This window comes from Peromyscus leucopus, chromosome 4, assembly GCF_004664715.2.
Source record: "Peromyscus leucopus breed LL Stock chromosome 4, UCI_PerLeu_2.1, whole genome shotgun sequence".
Classification (NCBI taxonomy): domain Eukaryota; kingdom Metazoa; phylum Chordata; class Mammalia; order Rodentia; family Cricetidae; genus Peromyscus; species Peromyscus leucopus.
Genome location: NC_051066.1, coordinates 98,502,288 through 98,526,203, shown reverse-complemented (window position 1 = coordinate 98,526,203; position 23,916 = coordinate 98,502,288). Strand labels below are relative to the sequence as shown.

Here is a 23,916-nt window from a genome sequence, read left to right as displayed (position 1 = left end):
TCCTTTAAAAAATAATTTATGTACAGTGAACTTTTTGTTACTATATGAAGATGATAAGGAGTTTTCAAGTTTACAAATATTTGGCAATGCAAAAACTGTTATCATTAAATATTCATATGCATGTCATATATACAACTTTAGAAATATAGTTCCTCACCTCCATCTCTGCCCAAGGACTCATCATATCCTATATCACTTTTATGAAACACTTTTGAGTTCTGGTGTTTTTGAAACAGTCTCTCACACTGTAAACCAGACTTGCCCTGATTCTGAGGCAATCCTCCTCAGCTGTGGGCTTACCGTTAGGACATTACAGGGGTGTGCCACCATTCCAGATTTAAATCCAAGCATCTGCTTTTGATTTCCTTGCTCTCCCCCATTCCGGGCCTGGCCAGGGATGGAGCCTGCATCTTGGCCCTTTCCATACAGATATTATCCCCTTAGCTACATTGCTACCATAATTTGGCTCCGGAGGGCCTATGAGGAGATTCCTGTCTGGTGTGCAGCACTCCAGGGGAAAGGTGGGTGCTGATTTTCATACAGGGCTAGAGTGAGCCCAGAATTTCACTTTGTGGATTCTAGTGTGGTCCTTGTAGAATTGGAAGCTTAAGTGTGTGTTTGGCCAAACAAACCCGTTCTATAAGAATTATCATGGAAATGCCCCTGCCCCCAGCCTCACACACAGACAGGGCTGCTGTAGAGGCCACAGCAGTTAGCGAGACTCTGGGCACTGAACTCCTTGTTTTCCCAGGGACCCGAGAAAGAAGGCACGTTGGTGCCGTTCAGGTTCAGCGACGTACTGAAACGATAAAGCCAGGGAGATGCGCAGGGGTCAGACCAAACAAGGCAACACAACACATCAACACGTTTTACCAAGTAGCTGAGAACGAAACCCCAAACCTGTGGGTGGGTCTGTTGGCCACAACCAATGAAATGGGATCCACTCAAATGCATTTTGCTGCTCACATTTTAGTTAATGCTGTACAGAACCCTGTCTAGTGTCTGCCCTGTGGTCAGCTCCTAACCTCAGCCCAGTTAGAAATAACATTTCCAGACAGCTGAGACAAAATTAATGCCTTAAAAATGATCTAGAATTGAATTTAATAATAAAAAAAAAATAAGCTGATAACCTAAGGCCATTTTCCTCTTAAGGCCAAAAACCTCCTTACATTTAATTGGTATAAATGAATTAGGCAAAGATATTTCTCTTTTAAATTTCTTTGATGTCCATTTTATTCCCATTGAAGTAGAATTACATCACTCCACCCCTGTCCTCCCTCCAGCCCCTCCCAGATGCACTCCCTCAAACCGTTCCTGTCATCCCCTCCACTCTCAAGTTAATATCCTCTTTTTTTCAATGATTATCGTTATGGACATATGTTAGCCAGCTGTTAGTTTTCTCAGATTATGTTTATGTGTGGATGTGGATATGTGCAGGAGAGAGCGGGTGCCTGCGGAGGACTTAAGCATGGGATCCTTCTGAAGCTGGAGTTCCAGCTGGTTGGAAGCTACCCAATGTGCATGGTGGGAATAGTATTGGAGTCCTGGGCAAGAGCAGCATGCTAACTGCTGGGCCATCTCCTCCAGCTCCAAAAACATTCCTTTCAGGTTCTAGCTGCCAATGACTCTTATAACATGGCTTTAGAAAATCCACTGAGAACATACAGACCAGACTAAAGATCTATCCAGTTTATAAATTCTCCTTTAACGATACATAAAATTAATGATTCATTTATTTTTGGTTTTTTGAGACAGGGTTTCTCTGTATAGCTTTGGTACCTTTCCTGGATCTCACTCCGTAGCCCAGGCTGGCCTCGAACTCACAGAGATCCGCCTGCCTCGGCCTCCTGAGTGCTGGGATTAAAGGCCTGCACCACCACTGCCCGGTTTCATTTCCTTTTACTTTATTTCTTGACCTTTTATGCAGCTAACCTCTGAATACCCCACAGTGAAGAGATCACTTGCATACATATCACCTCCTAAGCAGACTCCAGCTGTGGTTTTTCTCCTGAGCCCTACTCCTGACTTGGGAGTGGCTTTATGTGATATTCACACAGGAACCTCCAAGTTATCAAATCCGGGACTGGAGGGGACCACACCTTTCTCCTTTGCTCCTATTCCTCTACTAGTCCTGCTCCTCACTGTGGTGGACACATAGCTCAGGACAGAAAAGGGAGTTCCTTCTCCTCCTCACCTGGGCCTTGCTCCTCCTAGCTAGTTGAGAACCAGTCCTAACTGATTCTGCTTGGTCTAGCATACCTAAACCCTTCTAAGTATCTCATCATCTCTTGCTGAGACTGTTACAGCATGTGGTTGCTGTGCTGGGGTCAAAATCTAACTTCTCTAGGCTTTCATACAAGGCCTTTCAACAATGTTTCAGCCTTTCTTTCTAAAGCTCTCCCCAATCCCCTGCAGACCTCCACCAGCACACACCTTCAGCTTTGGCAATGTCAAATATTCTAATTCCTCACACCTTCCTTTTATGAGGCCCCAAACTAGTTCTTTTGTCTCAATGATAGGTCCTTTTCACATTCTAAAATGCAGTAAGTGAAATCATCTTTATACTATCTGAACTCGAGGTTATCTTGTAAAATAAAATTTATCTTCTCTTGGTCTCTTGTTTTGTTTTGTTTTGGTTTGGTTTTTGGTTTTTTGAGACAGTTTCTCTGTGTAACAGCCCTGGCCATCCTAGAACCCCTTTGTAGACCAAGCTGGCCTTGAACTCACAGAGATCCACCTGCCTCTGCCTCTCAAGTGTTGAGATTAAAGGGGCGTGCCACCACGCCTGATGGTCTGCTTCATTTCTATTTGAAAAAAAACCTCCGAGTTTTGCCAAGTAGGACTTGTAAAATTATCACCTATAAACTATATTTCAGTCACAATAACAGAGGGACCACACTTCCTTCCCTTCGCCTACATGGCACAGATAACCAGAACCTGTCACACGCAGCAGGGCTGATACTGAAGATAATAAGAGAAAGGAATACAGATGGAGGCCATCGCCAACATTCATGTTGTGTTTCATATACTCCATACAGCTTCCACAGGACTGTACTCAAGACCTCTCATCTCCCAACATCCGGAAGTTTCCTTCATGGAGGAGAGGAGGTAGGAGGAGGGAGCAGGAACTATGGTGTTCACCTACCTGTGGAAAAGCTCCCTGCAGCACACGTAGGTCTCGTAGGTTCTGTTGGTGAAACTTGTGCTGAGGAATGAGACACAGTCAGCTTCTGCGCCCCTGGGAACATAGAGGATTCCTGCACGAAGAAGACAGGCATTACATGAAGGCGGAATATTTGGCACATGGTCCCCAAAGTTCTTTACTGTTTGGTTGGGAGTTGGTAACACTGTAGATTAGGTGCCTGTGGGATGGATAGTGAGTTACGTGACTACTCGGAGAGAGACGCTGTGATCTCTGCCAGAGACAGTGCTTAGGCACCCACCTGCCATACAGGCACTGATGAAGGAGACGCAAGCACCCGTGAAGAGGGCCCTGACCACAATCTTGCATAAGTCACTCTTCCGCTGGGGTATCATTGACGCTACGGGCAACAAAAGAGAACAATGAGATGTCTTCCCCACACAGCAAGGAGGAGTGGCCCAGGAGTCCCCATTCAGAAGAATATGGGAGGGGAAAAAAAACCCACATCAGATGAACAGTGCTTCTAAAACTGACATAAGAGGTGTGTGCATACATCAGTCTTGATAAATAACTCAGGCTTTTCCTGGGTTGTATATCTGACCCTCACCTCAGTGGTTCTGGAATCTGCTCAAGATATATCTGAGTCAAGCAAGGCTCCAAGCAGGTGCACGCCTGGTGTGTGCCAGTTGAGATCTACACTCTTAAGTCTAGACTGGAGTTAGATGGATCACTGTGAACTAGCGGACTAGAGAGGGCAGCATCCACCTCACTCCCGTCTCCAGAATCACAGCTATCACGCAGCAGAAGTAGGACAACGTGGACAGGTGTTTAACAGAAGGGGGAAGATACACCAGAAGGAAATGTTCCACCTTCGAACTGTTTAATCAGCTAACAATGAAATAAATTTAATAATTCCACCCCAGAATAGATTGCCAGAAACGGCATTTTTCACACATTCTTTTCATGTTCTATTTCTTCTTAGACCCATATCTAACTTGGCTCTTCCAAGCGCTTGGGATTCTGATAGACATCCCCCACTCTGCCTTCCAGGACCACTCCCTCTCTCCTGGTGTTCCTGCAGCCATAAGGCACACTCAGCAATCTCACCAGCCATCTGAATGCCTCTGTCTCAAATACTAAGTCCTCGGTACTCCAGGACCCTCAGCTTTCAACCCGACAATGCACAATACTCACTTGCTCTATTTGTTTGCTTTTTTTGTCTCCTGTCATTTCGGGGTTTTTGTTTTGCTTTGTTTTGTTTTGTTTTGTTTTGTTTTGTTTTGTTTTGTTTTGTTTTGTTTTGTTGTTGTTGTTTTGTTTTTTTATTCCTGTACAAATACCGCTTTCGTGAAAAAGCAAAACTATTGAGCAGCTTAATTTCAGAACGTACCTTGGGCAGTTTAATGGAAAGACAGAAATATCATTTTAGTAACTTCTCCCTTGCAAGGAAAATAAAAATAAACCCTTTTGGTGCCTTGGCAGGAAGGAGAAGAAGGCAAATAAAGCTCTGACTGTAAAGGACTTAAGCCCCAGTCAGCCTGACTGCATGAGCTCTGAGTTCCTCAAGGCCTAAGAGGCCCACTTCATATCAACTACTCTGTCTAGCCTCAGCTTTGAAAGGAGCAAAGGTTGGGATCTGTCTGGCATATTGAGGACCGGGGGGAATTTAACAACTCACTCAGGCCTCCCAATGTGATTCCTATGGAAGTAAGATTGGCAAATCCACAGAGCGAGAATGTTGCAATAATTTCAGCTTTCACCTAGGGGGGAAACAAGTAGATAAATTCAGTCCTTCCGTGTGTCACAACCATGGTAGATTTTCCAGGGCACACCAACTCTTTCTTACAGTGTTCTAAAGAACCATAAAAGATGCTCAGAAAATAGCTGACCCTTAAGTTACAACAGCTGCCATGATATGGTAATAACCACAAGACTCCTTGCCCAGAGCACTGTTCTTATTAAAGATAAGGAGAAAATTACCCAGCAACACAACGACAGATAGAAAGAAAATCAACTCACAACAATTTGAATGTATAAATAAAGGGACTTCAGAACACCCAAAAGGTGTGCTCCTCAGACTGTGCCAAGGCTAAGAAGCACAGTTACCTTCTAGATCAAAGTTGGGCCAGAATACGGAGGAGAAATAACACACAGACCTGGGGCAGAAGCTCACCACTGAGACATATGGTTCTACTTGTCTTGTGGTTAGGCTGGGACACTGGGAAATGACTGTGGGTCCACAATGTCTGTGTGGAACTTTGTGCACTCCCTCAGATGTGCATGGCCCAAACCTCCCACTCGGTGATTTTTCTGGATTGTCACGTACAGAAATCCACTGTTTCTCGCCATTGATCCACTCTTCTACTCCGGAGAGACGTTGGCTCTTGTATTGAGACAGTTGTTGATAGGCCACAAATTCATTTATGAAGAATTTGACTCCCACTATCTCAGCCACTAGTGGACAGTCTGCCCACTCTACACCCATCATGAAAACCATGGGCCGAAGGACATAGGAGCAGATGACCTGATAGAAGAGAAACACCCCAGGGAAACAAGAGCAGACAAGGTCAGGTCCAGAAGCCGCTCTGGAGACTCAGCCCTCCTCTCCTTACACTTCCATCTTCTTGCTAGGGCTTTCTCTTAGCTTACTGTGGGTAAGAAATCATGGCCAACACGTATAATAAGACTTACCTGGAAAGTGAGCCCATGTATATCCACCATTTCCCCCAGCCAGGAAAGAGTAGCGTTGACGAAGGCCAACACAGCCAAAAAGGCAATCAGGTTGGCTGCAACATTAGCAACAAGGGCTATGGCATCCGTGGCTCCATTGCTCGCAGCCTCCAGGATATTCCTCTCTTCCCTGTGGTTATTGGACAGAAAGTATAGGCTACCTCAGCTCCTCAGAGAAGAGAAGCTCCCTTGCCCCCGAAGTGTGAGAATTGATGGGATCCCTTTGTGATTTCAATAGTGAAGATTACTCTGAAGTGATTCAGATGTAATTGCCATGACAGTCTGATGCCAAGGACCTGGAGTAAGTGTCTAAGGAGTTAATGCCAGGTGGGAAGATTCAATCCAAACAAAACGAAAATGATAAGCTGGATGCAGAGCCGTCAAAAGGAGACATGGAATGACATTCTTCCTTCGGGGAGACTGGAAGTCTCTACCACCACAGGTCCTCTCTAGGTAGCACACCTTACCATCTCCCAAATTACACACTTCCCCTGACTCACCCACGGGGCAGTTTCACTCCCTCCTTGCTCTTGAACTTGGACTCTTCTACTTCTGGATATACCAGTTTGGACAAGGCAAGTGCACACGGGGCGGCCATCACTGAGGCAGAAATCAAGGATGAGGCGTCAATCTGTAAGGCCAGATGGGGCATTAGCACCACTGCAGGGCTCCACTTGGGTGCACTGGGAGTGATGATGTGGACGGTGCCTCACCCCAAAGGATATGAAGGCTCCCAACACAGTGCCTGCAATGGTAGCAAAGCCTCCAGTCATCACTGCGTGTATTTCAGAGAGGGTCATGTCTGCAAGGTAGGGACGGATGAGCAGAGGCGCCTCTGTCTAAAAACAAAGAAAAAGCAGTCACATTCCAAGAGCAGCACAGCCCATCCTGAAGTGCTTATTTGAGGCGTGGCATGGACCCATCAGATGCATGCCCTTCCAGCCAGTGGACAAAAAGTTTTGCCCTTAGGCTTCAGACCTGCCAAACCATCTCCTTGATGACCGTGTTTCCACCTATTTCTATATCATGTTATAAAAGGCTGCAGACAACCAGTATTCATTTATTCTGTTTACCATGTTTTTTTGTTTTTTTTGTTTTTTTTGTTTTTTTTTTTTTTGTTTTTCGAGACAGGGTTTCTCTGTGTAGCTTTGCGCTTTCCTGGAACTCACTTGGTAGCCCAGGTGCCTTGAACTCACAGAGATCCGCCTGCTCTGCCTCCCGAGTGCTGGATTAAAGCGCGCCTCAACACCGGCTCTACCATGTTTAAATGCATACACTTTCTGAGTGCATTATGGAGTACAGTGCACTTACTGACCACCCACTAGATATCTACAAAGCATGCAGTACATGAACTGGAAATAACTTATCTAAGCATGCTTTGTGAAATAATAAAGAAATAGTAACAATATCAGGCCGCCAAGAAAGCTCATCCTGAGAACCTGAGTTCACTATCTAGAACTCACATGGTAAAAGAGACAACTTGCTTTCATAAGTTGTCCTCTGACCTCCACATGAGTACCATGGCACAGGAATGCTTACACACCTGTGCACGCACACACACACACACACACACACACACACACACACACACACACACACACACACTCTGCATTAAATAAATGTAATAAAGTTTTAAAGAAATGTCTGTAAAATGTTTATCAACTAGGAAGATTCAACTAGGAAATTACCGAGCTCGATCTAGGATGTCATTTGTCCTTTAATGAGTGACAACAAAGGACCTAGCCACTAAGACCGTTAGTGCAAAACTGATTGTAAATCATTTTAGCAAGATTTGAAGGATATAATAGAAGAATCAGAAGTACTGTGAAAACATAACAAAAGCAGATAATCAGCCTAAGGCTTTGGGGGAAAAGACGCCAATGTTAACTTCTTGCCCATTTGAAAAACTATTGTCCCTCATATTGATTTGGTCAATCACTAGCAAATATTTAATACTATAATGGTTAATACTGATTATCAACAATTGATAAAAATCTTCTAGGAGACAAGACTCTAGGAATGCCTTGAGGATTATCTTGATTAGGTCAGCTTGTGAGACTGTTTTAATTAGGTTAATTGAGGTGGAAAGACCCACTCGAACAATGGGTAGTACCATTCCCTAGGCTTGGGTTCTGGATTGCATTAAGAGAAAGCTAGCTGGGCACAGGCATCATTCTTTTCTTCCTGACGGGATGCAATATAATCAGCTGCCTCAAGTTCCTGCCACCAAGACCTTCCCAACATGACAGCTGTACTCTCAAACTGTGAGTCAAAAATAAGTCATTTCTCTCTTAATATGCTTTTTTCAGGGTATTTTATCACAGCAATAGAGAAGGGCACCTGTTACACACAAAGACCACTCTTATTTCATGTTGTGGGATATTTGTACACTGTGTGAAGATGCATTTGGTGAGATTTGTCTAATAAAGAGCTGAACAGCCAATAGCTTAGGCAGGATATGTAGGTGGAATTCCAAGCAGAGAAAGATGAAGGAGGAGGAATCTAGATGCGAGAGAGACAGGAGGAGACATAGAAGAAACAGGATGGATGCTATGTGACAGAACGTAGATTAATAGAAATGAGTTAATTTAAGTTATAAGAGCTAGTTACAAACAAGCCTAAGCTAAGGTCAAGCTTTCACGATTAATAATAAGTCTCTGTGTCGGTATTGGGGCTGATGGTGCAGAGCAAGGCTTGTTACAATTCCACACAGAAGGACGCACTAAGAAAGTCTGTGGAGAAGAGCCCTGTTAGTCTCAAGCAAGACAAGCCATTGCCTCCTCAGAGACCTCGGAAAACAGGGATCACAGGACGTCACACCAAGAAACCAGAAAGCAGCTCAAACATCCTTCCTAGCTCCTGGAGGGGATAAGGTTTGGACTAAGACTTTCACCTGTATTCCTGTGTAAGAAGCTGGACCAGTTGCTAAGTGCCTTGGCATAGTGTGTCCAGACTGTACCAGACATCAAGGGTTAGAGCAATGAACTGAGTTCTCCTTGACCCTCTGAGGTTCCTTTCGTAAGGAACCAACTGCTTCACAATCTCCGTTTCTCAGACTTTTCATAAGAAAAATGGGCTTTTGAGCTGTGTGGTGACATGTGCTTATACTCTCAGCACCTGGGAGGTGGCGGCAGGGAGATCAGGAATTCAAGGTCATCCTCAACTACACAGTATAAGGTCAGTCTGAGCTATAGGAGATTCTCTTCCAGAGAAAAAGAAAGGAAGGAGGTGGGAAGGTAAGAAGGGAAAATCCTCTTTCTGAATTTGTCTTCTGCCAAGTTCTCAGTTCTCGAGAGAGAAGAAAGACAGAAGGCCCACGGTACTTACCATTCCCACAAAGATGTTTCCTGCCACGGCCAAGGTCTCTGCAGCAGTGGTACCCATGGTGATTTGCAGAAACCAGGCAATCTAAAAGGATCCAGACAACTAAATCATCTACATTAGCAGGAGTCTTGGATAATATCCAGCAAAGTCCCTCCCCCTATTCCATTTTCTCGTAAGGAAACCGAGAGCTAGGGAAATATAGTGTGGCGGGGTGACAGAACAAGTCACAAATGTGTTAGCCAGAACTCGGGCCCTGGGACTTGTACACTGAGCACACCACACTCGGTGTTAAAGTGCAGGCCAGCCCAGCTTTTCCTATCTCCGGCCTGGGTCATCATTTGACATCAGGATGCTCAAAGGGGAGTGAGTGCCTTTTCATCGGTTCCGCGTCTTTCGCTCCCCTGACAGGTCCACGCTGAAGAGCCTTTCACGGACTTACCTTCTGAACCACCCACTGCACAAGGCCCAGGTAGTAGAGAATGGACATCACACATCCAAAGAAGATAATGATTGGCAAGGACTGCAATGAGAAAGGGGGCGAGGGGTGAGAGAATTATACTACGTGCGCTGTGTGTGCCCCAAGCAAGCTCTTGTGGGCCTCTAAATCCAGCCCTGGGCATTCCCAGGATATCTGGTACAATGCAGTTTAGGAATGAACTCAAAATGTACCGCAACCCTGTAAGCCTGTCAGTACTAAACCACAGGATATTTCCTAAGCCTCTCCTCGAACCTGCCTTTCAAACAGTTTCATGATGGTAAGGATCATGGGAAAAGAGTGGACTCCCTTCTAGGTCAAATTGGTGAAGAGACCTCCCGATCTCTTGAGTACACATATCAACCTCTGCTTTATCCCTGTACCCTTCACTGACAACGTCATCCCTGCCCACAAAAGAGGAATTACCTGAAAAGCAAAGACATTTTGGACCAGTGCATCACCAAAAACAAAACTGGAGCCTTTCACAGTATAAGCCAGGAAAATCTGAAGTGGGGAGAATAAGGGATGAGAGTTAGGACAGGCAGGACACAGAGGAAGATGTGATCTGCCTCAGATGTGACCACCTGTGGGCAGGCCGTGTCCCAAGAGTTGGTCATGAAACGACAGACTCGGCCAATCAGTTCTCCTCACTTGTGCTCTCACCTGAACCCCATTACTCTCTCTCTTTACCCAACCAGATTCCCCATACCACCATGAAGACATAGTCCCAAAGCCTCATGCTTCCCTCAAATCTACATCCTCTGGGGTTCCAGATGAACGAAACATTCAGTCCCCTGTACCTGGATCTGATCTCCCAACCATTGAAATGCATTAAATCCAGGTTCCGTTCTGATGACCAAAATCCCAAAGACGAACTGAAGGCCCAGGCCCCAAAACACTGTCCTCCAGCACACCTGGGATCAAAAAGAAAATATTCCAGTATGAGTTCCAAACCTTACTCAGCCACTGCCTAGTTCAGCCTTGTACTGGGAATGGAGTTCAGTGAGGATGTTAACAGTCAGTCTGGGATAACATGGCTGTGCTGGTTAGCTTTATGTCAACCTGACATCAGCTAAAGTCGTCTAAGGGGAAGGAACTTCAATGTGAAAATGCCTCTATAAGAGTGGGCTGTAGCCAGGCAGTGGTGGCGCACGCCTTTAATCCCAGCACTCGGGAGGCAGAGCCAGGCGGATCTCTGTGAGTTCGAGGCCAGCCTGGGCTACCAAGTGAGTTCCAGGAAAGGCGCAAAGCTACATAGAGAAACCCTGTCTCGAAAAAACAAGAAACAAAAAAAAAACAAAAAACAAAAAAAAGAGTGGGCTGTAAAGCCGGGCAGTGGTGGCGCACACCTTTAATCCCAGCACTCGGGAGGCAGAGCCAGGCAGATCTCTGTGAGTTCGAGGCCAGCTGCTACAAGTGAGTCCAGAAAGCGCAAAGCTACATAGAGAAACCCTGTCTCGGAAAAAGAGTGGGCTGTAGGCAAGTCTGTAGGGCATTTTCTTAAACAAAGATTGACATGGGAGGGCCCAGTCCATGGTGGGTGGTGCCATTCCTGGGCAGGTGGTCCTAGGTTCTGTACGAAAGCAAACAGCAAGCCATGAGGAGCAAGCCAGTAAGCAACAGCCCTCTGTGGCCTCTGCATCAGCTCCTGCCTCCAGGTTCCTGCCTTGTTTGAGTTCCTGTCCTGGCTTCCTTCTATGATGAACAGTGATGTGAAAGAATAAGCCAAATAAACCCTTTCCTCCCCAAGTTGCTTTTGGTCATGGTGTTCCATCACAGAAATAGTACCCTAAGACAATGGCACAGGGAACAGGGAGACTGGTAATTAAAAATAGGGTGACTGTTCAAAGAGACAAGTATGTCCATACAGATTTTTAAAATAAGTTACGTGATGTTATGACACAGGCATACAAATAAGGTCCACAAATGTCATTTTTACACAGTGCCACCTGATTTTCCGCCACAGTCTGTTTTCTTTCTTTCCTTCCTTCTTTATATTTTCTTTTCCTCTAGTGCTGTCTAGATTCATATATACCACAATAATCGTTGACAGGCCTAAGGTCTCTAAACACTTTCCAACTTCTCTTAGGAATAGGACTGTCAGAGGAAAATTCCAGGAGTTGTCACTTAGTTCTGTGTCTTTATCATAAATATCAGACACATACATGCTGTAGTTTCTACTTAGCCCTGGCTGTGGGTTGCTATGTCCAACTTAATACCCCAAACTCACCGCGCTGTGGTGTTTGGAACAGACAAAGAGGATGAGGATGAACATACAGATTCCTGCAAAGGAGATCAGCTGCTCTGGCCTTTGAGCTGTGTCGAGAGCCAGCCACAGGATAAGGCCGACCACAGAGGCTCCTGTGAACACCCTAAAGGTGAAATTCCAGAGCTATGTCACCAACTCAGCGAACGAGCAACCAAGAGTCCTCTAACAGGCGGCTTAGTCTTAGGGTCAGTGAGATAACTCAATGATTTACTCTTGATTAGACAGAGATGGACTTCGAGAATCATCTGATAGTTCCCTAGCTTCTGCTCTCCCCCAGTTTACAGAAATAAGTGTCTAATCCAACAATACAAATCACATGGCTTCCCTTTTCTCATATAACCATATCAATGAAATTCTATATAAAGATTCATCCCTGATGGTGCTTCTAATGACTAATCAAAATACTGAAAACCCAAGAAGAGAATGCATTGGTCCCATATGGAGTGCTACTCAATTTTTAACCACTCCAAGGGTGAGAACTAAGTAAGTAATTTATGGATGTATGGTCTTTACATGCACTATACATATTTCAATACATAGAATGGAGGCTTGGGACATAGCTTAGCAGAGCACTTGCCTACAATGGTCCAATCCCCAGCCTACCAAAATAAATAAGGACCTGGTCATGGTAGTGCAAGCCTTAGGAAATGGAAGCAAGAGGATCAAGATTTTAATGTTGGGATTGGAGAATTGGCTCAGCAGCTAAGAACACTTGTTCTTTCAGAGGACTCAAGTTCAATTCTCACTTGCACTGCAGTTGGTGGCTCACCAACCATCTGTAACCCCAATCCCAAGGGATCTGATACCCTCTTTGAACATAGTGGTCACCAGGCACACACATGGTGCACATACATTCATGCAGACAAAACACTCATACATATAAAGCAATACCAAAAGAAGCACGTGACCCACTGAGACACCTCCACAGCAATGCCCCAAGGGAACTACAGAACCAGAGCAGAATTCACACGCAGCTCTTTTCTACACACCTCTCCCAAAGTGAATAAACTCTGAGTTCCAAAAACGTAGTTAATGAATAAACTCGCTCTGGCTTCTCCTCACACACACTATCAAGTAAATCAGTGGTACAAAACTTCGATAGTTATCTATTATTTCTCCAAATTATCACTATTGAACACCTATTTTCTGTGCATTCACTGGAGAACAGGAAAAGAGGCATTTTCTCCAGAGTCTGGCCTACGGTCGATGCACATGGACATGGCATGGTTAGATTAGCTACAGCTGCTGAAGAAGCCAGTTCAGTTGTGCTGATGATCCAGTTTGCTCCTAGACTTTAAGATATGGTTCTCAACCTGTGGGTAATGACCCTTTGAGGTGGCATATCGGACATTTACATGACAACTCATAACAATAGCAAGATTACAGTTCTGAAGTAGCAAGGAAAATCATTGTTGTGGTTGGGGTCAGCACAGCATGAGGAATGTACTAAAGGTCCCAGTATTAGGAGGGTTGAGAGATTGCAAACAACAAAAGCAGGTAGAGGGGCCCTGGAGGACTAGAAGGGAGGAAGATACAGCATAGGGAAGAGCCAGGTGGTGGTGGTGGTGGTGGTGGTGCATGCCTTTAATCCTAGCACTCGGGACGCAGAGGCAGGAGGATCTCTGTGAGTTCGAGGCCAGCCAGCCTGGGTTGCAGAGTGAGTTCCAGGAAAGAGAGAAGAGAAGAGAAGAGAAGAGAAGAGAAGAGAAGAGAAGAGAAGAGAAGAGAGAAGAGGAGAGGAGAGGAGAGGAGAGAAGAGAAGAGAAGAGAAGAGAAGAGAAGAGAAGAGAAGAGAAGAGAAGAGAAGAGAAGAGAAGAGAAGAGAAGAGAAGAAAAAGTTTAGGGAAGAGAGAAGCAACTTGGTTGGTAGCTTAATGTAAGTGCAAGCATCTGCTCTGACCACTCCATTAAAGAGAAGCATGGACTTTCTCACTTCTGTCACAGGCTCTTGGGATTTCAGACGGAAACTCTTCCCTGATCTAGAGTCCCATCTACACCAGCAATGTTGACCCAAGGCTGTAAGAACGGGACTGGGCTTTGCGGCCCAAAGGCTGGGTTGCTCTGTGGTCTCTACACCTTGTATAGGTAAGAGCCTGGAGCCCTCTCGGGAACTGTGAAAACGTTAAAATGTGAAATGAGATGGTCGTGATGCTCAACTGGTAGATGGCTTGCCTAGTATGCCCAAGGCCTTAGGTTCAATCCCCGGCACTCTATTCAATCCTTGGCACTCTGTAAACTGAGTGTAGTAGTACATGCCTGTAATCCTAGCACTCAAGAGGTGGAGGCAGGAGGATCAGAAGTTCAGCATCATCCTTGGCTACATAGAGAGCTCTGAGGCCATCCTGAACTAGAGACTTCGTATCAAAACAGAAAAGGAAAAGGAGAGAAAGGACAATCAAAGGACAATCAGGAGGTGGTGGAAGCTGTAGGAGGTGGGGCCCAATTGGAGAAAACTGGTCCCTGGGGACATGCCCTTCTCCCAGGTCCCTTGCCTTCCTGATCTCTTTGCCTCCTTGCCTCCAGGATGTGAGCAGCTTTGCTTTACCGATTCACTCCCCACCATGATATTCTGCCCTATCACCAGACAGCATCGATGGGGCTGAGACCATGGGCTAAGCCTCTGAGCAGCATCTCCTGCACATTGTTCTTAGGTGAGGCCCTGGGCTAAGCCTCTGAGCAGCGTCTCCTGCACATTGTTCTTAGGCGCTCATGAACAGCAACAAAATTGATTGACGCACTTACCTCTTCATCCAAATTCTCAGGCGGGAGTTGTTAAAGGGCTTCAGACAGCTTACTAATTTTTCACCGAAGAACTTCTTCAGAAAGCGGCAAGCCAGGATGAAGAGTACAAGACATGTGATGACAAATAACGCCAGCGCCCTCTGGAAGTTCAGGATGCAGGCCGCCAGGAAGTAGGCAGCATAAGCTACAGAGAGAATGCGAAGAGTGAAAGCTGAGCTTCCGTGGAGAACCAAAGCATGCCTCTCTGCTCCCTTCCATGTTAGCTGCTGTCCTCACTCTCTCCCTTAGATTTGGTCAACATCCACTGTTAGACTCTTCGGAAACCGGACATCTCTTCTTGAATTTTAATTTTACCCCCCCCTACATTGGAATGTCAGATGATTAAACTTTTCTCTTGAGCAGAGCTGTGTAAAGGAGGCTGCACCTAAGAGAGGAAAAGCCACATGGTGCTTTTTTTCTCAGTGCTCCCAGATTCACCCCCGAGAATCATTTTTGATCTCACTATCCCAGCTGCATCTAATCAAAGCCCTACATGTCACTGACAACTTACTATAAACAAGGTTTTCTGACTTTCAAAAATAATGTGCAGCACTGATTTTAATTACAAACCAGTAAATAAGTTGTGTATAATAGGCGTCTTTCATAAGGACTACAGACTTGTGCCCTGAGTCAAGCCTCAGAACTAAAAAAGAGAATATATATTTACATATTTTTGTAAATATATATATTCTTAAACTTTTAAGCCTGTCAAATAGTACAGTTTTGAACTATAGCTTATGTTTAAGTTTTACTTATCTTTCTGGATATGAGGCAATAAATCAGGGCTTACCTACAGGCAGTCAAGATCTATATCTCAAATTGCCTATAGGTTAATTTATGAGTGATACTTCTTTTTACCCAGCAATAATCATGACACAGTTAACATTTCTAAAAATGTTTGTGTTTCTTCCTTCCATGAATTCTCATGATCTCACCTAAACACAAGAGACCGAGAAGGATTTTCTTGAATAAAACAGCATGTCTTTCGAAGAAACTTCTCGCCTTGATGAAAGGCTGCAGACTCCTCCTGATGAGAAACCAAAATTAAAACGTGAGAATTACTTCATTCTGTTTGTGCACCTCTTAGACCTCGGATGGCCCAAGGCAGAGTTTGTTCTTAGTCAATGAAGAAAATTACTCAGCTGGCAGGTGTTCGATAGTGTTCCAGCAAAGGCTCCAAAGGCCAGCTCAAGCCTTGTGTCTGGGCATCAGGTCAGAATGGCCCTATCAGCCTAGAGTAGCTACCTCTTCAATAATTTCCCACCAAGAAGCGGTGGACACTAAGCACGCCAGGGACTTACTCCTTGTGTTTTTCCTAAGGACAGATGCTGTTCAGCTTCCATATTCTGCCTGCCCTTCTCCTAACATCGCACAAAGCCTTAGGAGTTGTGCATACATTGACAGATGGGAGAGAAGACAAACCAGCATCAGGAATCCCTATGTCAACAGGTCTGAGGGAAGATACCCAGCAAGAACGATTTAAGATTCTTTGTATAGTGTTTTCCATGAGTTTGGGCTCAAAGACTTTGGCAAATACTAACAGGGCTCCTCGAAGACCACTGGAGGTTGTTATTGGAAACTGAAAGCCAGGGGAGCTGAGTAAATGTCCCAAGGTCCCAGAGGTTGGAAGGAGTAGATCTCAAATCTGAGTAGCCTGTCCTGAATCTAAGCTTTCAATGATCTTGCCAGGCTGCACCTGAGCTGAACCCCAGGTCACCACCCACCCTTGCCACTTCTAAGTGTCCTTATGAGCACATTGCAGCCATATGAGCAAAAAGATTCCACTTTCAACAAAGAAGACGTGTCCTGTGTGACTATGGTGCTAAGGTGTGGTGCTTAACCGGGAATGAGACCAGAGACTAAGTGGTCTGGGGTCTAGGTCCACACAGTTTTGAGTTCCTTCTCTACTGTTGCCTCTCCCATCTTACTTGAGATTGAACCTGTCATACCCATTGCCTCTATATCCTTCCTTCTTCACCCCTACGTCTCCCCTTATCTTCTACAGGTAGTCCAACCCTGGCTTGCCTGAGCAGGGTGTACATTCTCAGGTACAGAGAAGTCAAAGGGGGAAGGAAACTATCCTCATCACCCATGGGTTGTCTAAGCCCATCACCTCCAGAGGGCGTTGGGGATCTCAAGACCACTGCCACTGTCCATTAGTGGAGAAAGTAGTGAGCCAGAAAGTTTGTTTACAAAGTCAGTACCTGAAGGCGTCATTACCTTTGGAACATGATTCACAAGGTACATCAAGCCATGCAATTGACTGTAACTCTAGACTTCCGGGAGTGCCAGGTCTTTGTTTGCTCCTCCAGGTCCTCACACTACCCTGCTTGGGGCCTGAAAGTTCAGTCTGTGAGGACTACACCACTGGACTACAAACCCTTTGGCTTATCTAATGGGATTCTGCCAATGTGACCTCACCGGAGATCTCAGTACGGGACAGCTGAGGTCCACAAGTAAGCAGGAAGGGATTTTGATCTGGCCATCCTACCAGGTTCTCTTGCACCATACCCCTTCTGGTCTAGGAATAGATCGTGTTCACTATTTCAAACCTTAGGTCTTGTGCCATCCTTCCCCATGGTTCTGCTCTACTTCATACCATTTTCAAATGTCCATCTTCGTCTTTGCTTATTTGTTGTTATGTGTATATTTGTGGGGTTGGGGTTGTGCATGTAGAGTCCAGAAGAGGACATCAAGTTTCATGGAGCTGGAGTCACAGGCCATTGTAAGCCACGAGATGTGGGTGCTAGGAACTGAACTTGGGTTCTCTGGAAGAGCAGTACATGCTCTTAACAACTGAGTCATCTCTCCAGCCACTCTTTTGTTTTTCTTTTTGCTTTGTTTTTCTTTCCTTAACTTTTTTCCAGTTAGTATTGGGTTTCATTATGGTATTTTTATACATGTGTCATTTTACTTTATTTGCACATAATGGCCTCTTTATGAGTGAACTTTCTTCTGGTTATTCTAGTTTAAATATGCCACCTGTCTCCTAACACACAAGGTGAAGCTGGCTTGAAACTACGCCCAATTAAATAACAACTGAGAAAAGCCACTGCCAAATAGGAGGGTCCATATACTGGTCTAAGAGTAGACAGAAATCACAGGTTTAGGGTTTCTGCCATTACCTCTTCACTGCAAACCCACTGTTTCCTTGGAACTAAATTTCAGTGTGTATTTCAGAAATTGCTTAAAGATTTTTGCAAAACTCGTTAACAACGGAATCTAACACCGGGTTAGAACTGAGCCTCTGGTATCAAACAGAAAACAAATGAGCCAGACGATGGTGGTGCACACCTTTAGTCCCAGTCAGTAATTGGGAGCAGAGGCAGGAGGATCTCTGTGAGTTTGAGGCTAGCCTGGTCTACAGAGTGAGTTCCAGGACAGCCAGGGCTACACAAAGAAACCCTGTCTTGGAAAAACAAATAAACAAACAAACAAAACAATGATGATGGGTTATAAAGAGAAATGTTCCAAAACAAAACAAGAAAAGATTTTTCAGCCTTTTATACTAATCAAGCAGTTCATAGCAGCACATGAGCAGGTGTCTTGCCTGGTCCAATATCTCACTAATAGTACAAGCTCTTTACACTACACAATGGTACACTCTGAGCCTTGGTATCTGTGCAATGACTAGGAGTTTAATTGAGACGTTTAACTGCTACATAAGTGAACACTGATGTTTTGCCTCTCCCTCCAAGAGTTCGTATGGGAGGCTTTCTGGGTATTGACTAAAGACGACCTTCTCACATGCTTACTGACTGCATCGCCGAGTGATAGGTGGAAAAGAAATCGGTGAACCTGGTCAAAAGTACCAGCTAAACATGACTTTGGTGATCACCAGATCCAGCAGCAAAGACATTCATGCATTTTCTTAGTAACCTACTTGCAAGATGTAGAAACTCTCCTAACTGAGGGAGACAGAGCCTTGGTAACTGCTGCAACCTGGAACTCTTGTTTAGCCATTAATGTGGAAAGCTTGAGGGAGCTTTCAGAGGATCCAGCTCTAGTGACAGGAGACAGTGTGGCCCTGCCTGAGTCTTTGCTACTCCAGCTTGAAGGACGAGATAAAAGAAGGAAATACAGGAGTCAACTCAGGATCAGTTTACAGTGTGAGGATCGTGTGAGGATCGCCTAGCACAGAGACCAGAGTCTTTCAAAAGGTCAAAGGTCTTATTTTACACCCAATTAAATACCAGCTGGAAAAAGCTACTGCAAAACAAGAGACATGCTCTGGTATAGCAGAAATAAGTCACAGGCAAGAGGTTTTGTCCTGGTCTTCCTAACCACAGACCTATCATCTGACGAACCACTTTTCCATAGTCAAAGTTATGTACGTAACTGGTTCTGAACTTAAGAGCTGGATGATAGCGTTGTACAGGAAACCAAGTCTCCAAAACAAACAGATGTTAGTAACCAATGTGGAGAGCTGAGTAGGGACTGGAAATCCAGGGGAAAATCTGTCAGGAAACAGCAGTATGAGGCCAGCCGGACTGAAATAATAAAAACGCCCCAATAGACAGACAAATATGAAGAACCTATACAGTGGGTTTTCCAACCTACCCTCAGCTTCTTCCTTCCAGAATTCTTCTCTCTCCAAGTTGGAGGTAGCATTTATTCTGATAGGCAGTGGAGTCTTCTCAGGGAAACTGTTCTATCTCATGACTACACCCCATGCCAATTTCAGGCTGGGGCCTTGTATATATTTCTTTTGCAAGCAAAATTGTAGGTGCTGTTTGAATAATTAAGGAACAAGAGGATGAGGTTACAAGTCCCACATCCACTACATAGATATAATGAGTGAGTTGTGTTTAGAAGTCGAGGAGAGTAAGCCAGAGTGGGAAGCATGAGGCTGTACTAGAATTTAAAGAGGCCAAGCTCTTGAGACTCTTCACACCTGCTGTGTGTGTGACGGTTGAGGTATCAGATCACAACAAGCCAGTGTGCATCTCTCCCTGGTATCTTGCTCAGTGGCATCCTTTGGTAACGTACATCAACCATGGAGTACTTACACTATATGTCAATGCTACAGAGAGGAGCTTGCTATAATAGCTCTTCCACATCAAGGACTGTCAACTGTAGTGGTGGATGGGCTAGGTCCATTCACCTACTTTCAAATAAATTTTTATTAGAACATGTCCACGCCCATTTGTTTATTGTTATCTGTGGCTTCTCACTAAAATGTTAGGGTTGAGTAAATGCAGCAGAGTCTATACAACCTACAAACTAAACTGCTTACTACTTTACCCTTCACAAAAAAGTACACCAATTGCTAATCTTACTTGGTAGGTAAGAAAATGAATCTATAACACCCATGTCTAAACTGTGCTCAAAGAGAAAAAAAAATTTTTTTAGAAAGAGGATCTTACTATACTGCCCAGACTGTTCTCACACTCATCAAGACCAGAACTCACCTTCCTGCCTCAGCCTCCTCGAAGTAATGGGTTGATAGACATGCACCACTCTATCAGCAGAAATCCCACTCTCACGCATTTAACAGCCTGCATATAATCCTAGCCCTCAGGAGGTTGAGGTAAGAGAACAGCTGTAAGTCTAAGGCCACCCTAGTTTATCAAGTGAGTACCAAGCCAGTTTTGACTACATAGAAGTCAAAAAACAAAAAGAAGAAAAAAGAGCCGGGCGTGGTGGCGCACGCCTTTAATCCACACTCGGACAGAGCCAGCGATTCTGTGAGCCAGCTGGCTACAAGTAGCTCAGAAAGCGCAAAACACAGAGAAACCTGTCTCGAAAAAAAAAAAAAAAAAAAAAAAAAAAAAAAAAAAAAAAAAAAAAAAAAAAAGAAAAAAAGACCCAAAGCCAAACAAAGAAAACCAGTACATTCCTGCATAGAGCTCAGATATAGTTCTAAGCAGGATTTTCACTATTGACTGCTAAACTGCTAACCAAAGTATGAATGTTGTGATTACAAAAAAGTACAGTTGGTTGTTCACGTAGTAAAGAGGTAGCATAACAAATAAGTAGAGGGTTGGAGAGATGGCTCGTCAGTTAAGAGCACTAGCTGCTCTTCCAGAGAACACAGATTTGAATCCTAAACCCACAGGTACAGGGAATCCAGTGCCCTCTTCTGGCTACCTTGGGCACTACACACATGTGATGGACATACATACTTGCGGACGAAACACTCATAAACATAAAATAAAAATAAATGTTTTTAGAAGTAGGAAAACATCTGGGTGTGGTGGCGCACACCTTTAATCCCAGTACTCAGGGGGCAGAGGCAGGCAGATCTCTGAGTTCAAGGCCAGCCTTCTCCTCAGAGTGAGTTCCAGGGCAGCCACAGCTACACAGAGAAACCCTATCTCAAAAAGTAAAAGTAGAACAACAAAATTACATTTAAATACGTGTCAATTGACATAGATATTTTATATAAAAATTGTAGATAAACCGGGGTATGATGGTGCGGGTCTGTAATTCTAGCACTTCAGAGTTAGAAATGAGGACTGACAGGTCAATGCCAGCCTTAGCTTCATAATGACTTAGAGGAGAATCTGGGCTACAAGAGACTCTCTTTCCAAAATAAATAAATAAATAAATAAATACAAAAATCTATAAACCAAACTGTGGCAATTATAGAACATAAGACAATTAAAAGGTGAAGATGTTACTGAGCTAATTAATTTTTAGGGAAAAAAACCAACAAGAAAAAATCTTTCACTCTAGAGCATCTCTGGAACATAGGCTTACACTCTCTGCATCAGCTATCCAGTATTCTGTTCTTGGCATGCTTCTCAGTTCCTGCCTTTCATGCCACAGAACACAGCTGAGCAGTTTTCCCCAACCTTTGACATTAGCTCTGACCCAGGTCCGTGTCCAAACTCATTAAATACCTCTGGTCCGTCCACCCTCCTCGGCTCCCGAGCACACAGCCCTGCGGACCGCAGCTCTCCTCAGCAGACCCTGCCCTTCACGTCCAACTCACCGTCTCTCTTTAGCCTCCACAGAAAGTTCTTTTTCCTACTCCTGGATATGAGTATTCCAGAAAAGTTCTTTAATCCTGATAGAGGTGGGCTGTTTTGGGTTTTTTGTTTGTTTGTTTTGTTTTATATAGGGTCCCACTATGTAGCCTTAGCTGGTCTAGAACTTGCTATGTGGACCAGGCTGGCCTCAAACTCATAGAGATCAGTCTACCTCTGCCTCCCAAGGGCTGGGATTAAAGGCGTGCACCCCAAGGCCTGGCCTCAAAGAGATTTATTTTGTTTTGTTTTAATTGATATGAGTAGGTTCATTCCTAAGTCTAATGCTCTAATTTAGACAAAAGTATCAAAATTAGTACTTTCCTGTTATGAAAATTAATTACACAAAATTACACATAATAGTACTCAATAAATGTTAGCCATAAAAAAAAAAACCTGTTAGCCATTGTTACTGTTATTATTGCTGTTGTTGATATTTTTTTCATGTCATCTAGGCTGATACTAATTGTCATTGTCATGGATGGACTAACGCTTCAGTTCATTCTACAAAACACAAACATGTACATGTTGGGGACATGCAGTGATCCTGGTTTGTCTGTGAGTTAAGCAGTCTGAAAATGAGCAGCTTTGATCCGTTTCACTCACTTCTCTTCCCCACGCCCCAGGCTCTTGGGTGCTAATTAAGCTGGACTCTGGACCATCCTTACCCCAGGCCATCCTTCAGGCTGTGTCTCTGTGTCACTTCTAACTTCTTGCTTGGTCCAGGATCTCCTCTTTCCTACAAACACAGATAAACGTGACATCAGCCATGCAGGCCTGCCAGAGGGTCAATAGACAGAGAGCGGCTAGAGCCATGCCAAAGTCCACAACACCGAATTACCATGAGTTCCAGCCCTGGGTTCTCGATGCCGTTCTCCACTGAGGCCTGGGGAACAGACTCCCTTCTCTCTGCTTTCTCCATCTCCTGTTATCCTCAGCTGAAAAACAAACTCAAGGCTAAGGCTGGCAGATTGCTCGTTCTGTCTTGTGGGACGAGGGAGAATTTTTAAGGCCAGATCGTCTCAGAAAACACAAGACTAAACTTCTCTAAAAAGTCAGCTGCTTCTATTAAGGGTAAGAACTGGAAAGATGGGGAGTGGATAAATATAATAAATAATGAAAGGTAAAATGTGACTTCTTGTTGTAAATGGTTATGGAAGAGAAGGCAATATGACAGGGGAGAAATAAAGGGCAGGAAAGAACTGGAAAGAACTGGTGGGCCTCCCAGGGCCTCAGGACCTGGGTTGAACTATAACCCATTTAGTTCCTCAAATCAAGGGTCATTTAGTAATGTTCTTTATCTTCTTTCCTGGAGCAGGCCCCACTGAGCTATGCTGGAAGGAAAGAGGGAATATGACAGCTGAGGAAGCCCCAGGTGACAAGGATTTCTGGGGAAAGAAGAGAGATAAACAGACTGCATTCGGTAGGGTTTTCTAAGGAATAGAACCGATAGAACGTGTGTATAGAAAAGAGGGTTTTCTTAGAATGACTTACAAGGTGCTGGATGGGTCTGCACAGTCCAGTCTGACAGTGGCTGGAACCTGGGAGCTGCTCAAGTTACGAAGCCAGATACCTCCGTAGTTCCAAATCTGGTGCCCGGAAGACTCCTGGAGAGCTACTGGTCTTCGGTCCACATGAACTCCTGGAGAAGCTGGAGCCAGCTGTCAGTGGAGAAAGACAGCCGGCCTAGAGATGAATGCTCTCAACCGCAGGAAGTGGAGGCAGGCAAGCAAACAGCACTGATCCCCTCTGACTTCCTTCTATTTAGGTGGTTACCACCCTAAGTGCCGCCCACTCCAGGGGAGGGGCTCTCTTGGGAGTGTGTTTCTTTGCCATTGTTATTTTCAGATGAGGACAAATGACAAGATCATAACTCTCCTAACATTATATAGTTATCTCATGAACCACTGAAAATGCGCCATTCTTCCCGCAGGGTAAATGGCAAGGTCCCTTGAGGAATGCATAGTCTTTCAGTGGCCTATAGCTTAACTAGGACAATATTAGTTGAAGAATATTTAATTACTGGTATTATCTTAGTCGTTACATTACAGGTAAAGGAACAAAAAAAAAGGAAAGAAAACACAAGTATTTGCTTAATGTATGTGTCTATATATTCAAACACATTCCTAACAAAATCAGGACAGACCCACTCTCGGCAATAACAACTCTCATTTCTATTGCAGGTCTTGTGGACTTACCTGGAGTTAATAAGTGTCTTCCACAA

At 44.5% G+C, this 23,916-nt stretch overlaps 1 protein-coding gene across 1 annotated transcript; it reads right to left on the bottom strand.

The window, feature by feature from the left end:
* Slc28a2 (solute carrier family 28 member 2) lies at positions 1-23,438 on the bottom strand. Its single transcript, XM_028878737.2, has 18 exons — positions 23,187-23,438; positions 22,534-22,630; positions 22,361-22,431; positions 15,657-15,748; positions 14,683-14,866; positions 11,902-12,043; positions 10,472-10,585; positions 10,098-10,175; positions 9,636-9,716; positions 9,200-9,280; positions 6,586-6,711; positions 6,373-6,503; positions 5,834-6,002; positions 5,469-5,666; positions 4,821-4,902; positions 3,444-3,542; positions 3,146-3,257; positions 1-799 (listed from the first exon to the last, which is right to left on the bottom strand). Exons 2-18 carry the CDS (start codon positions 22,612-22,614, stop codon positions 676-678), a joined length of 1,965 nt encoding a protein of 654 aa, XP_028734570.1. The 5' UTR covers positions 22,615-22,630; positions 23,187-23,438; the 3' UTR covers positions 1-675.
* Between the last annotated feature and the right edge of the window lie 478 nt (positions 23,439-23,916).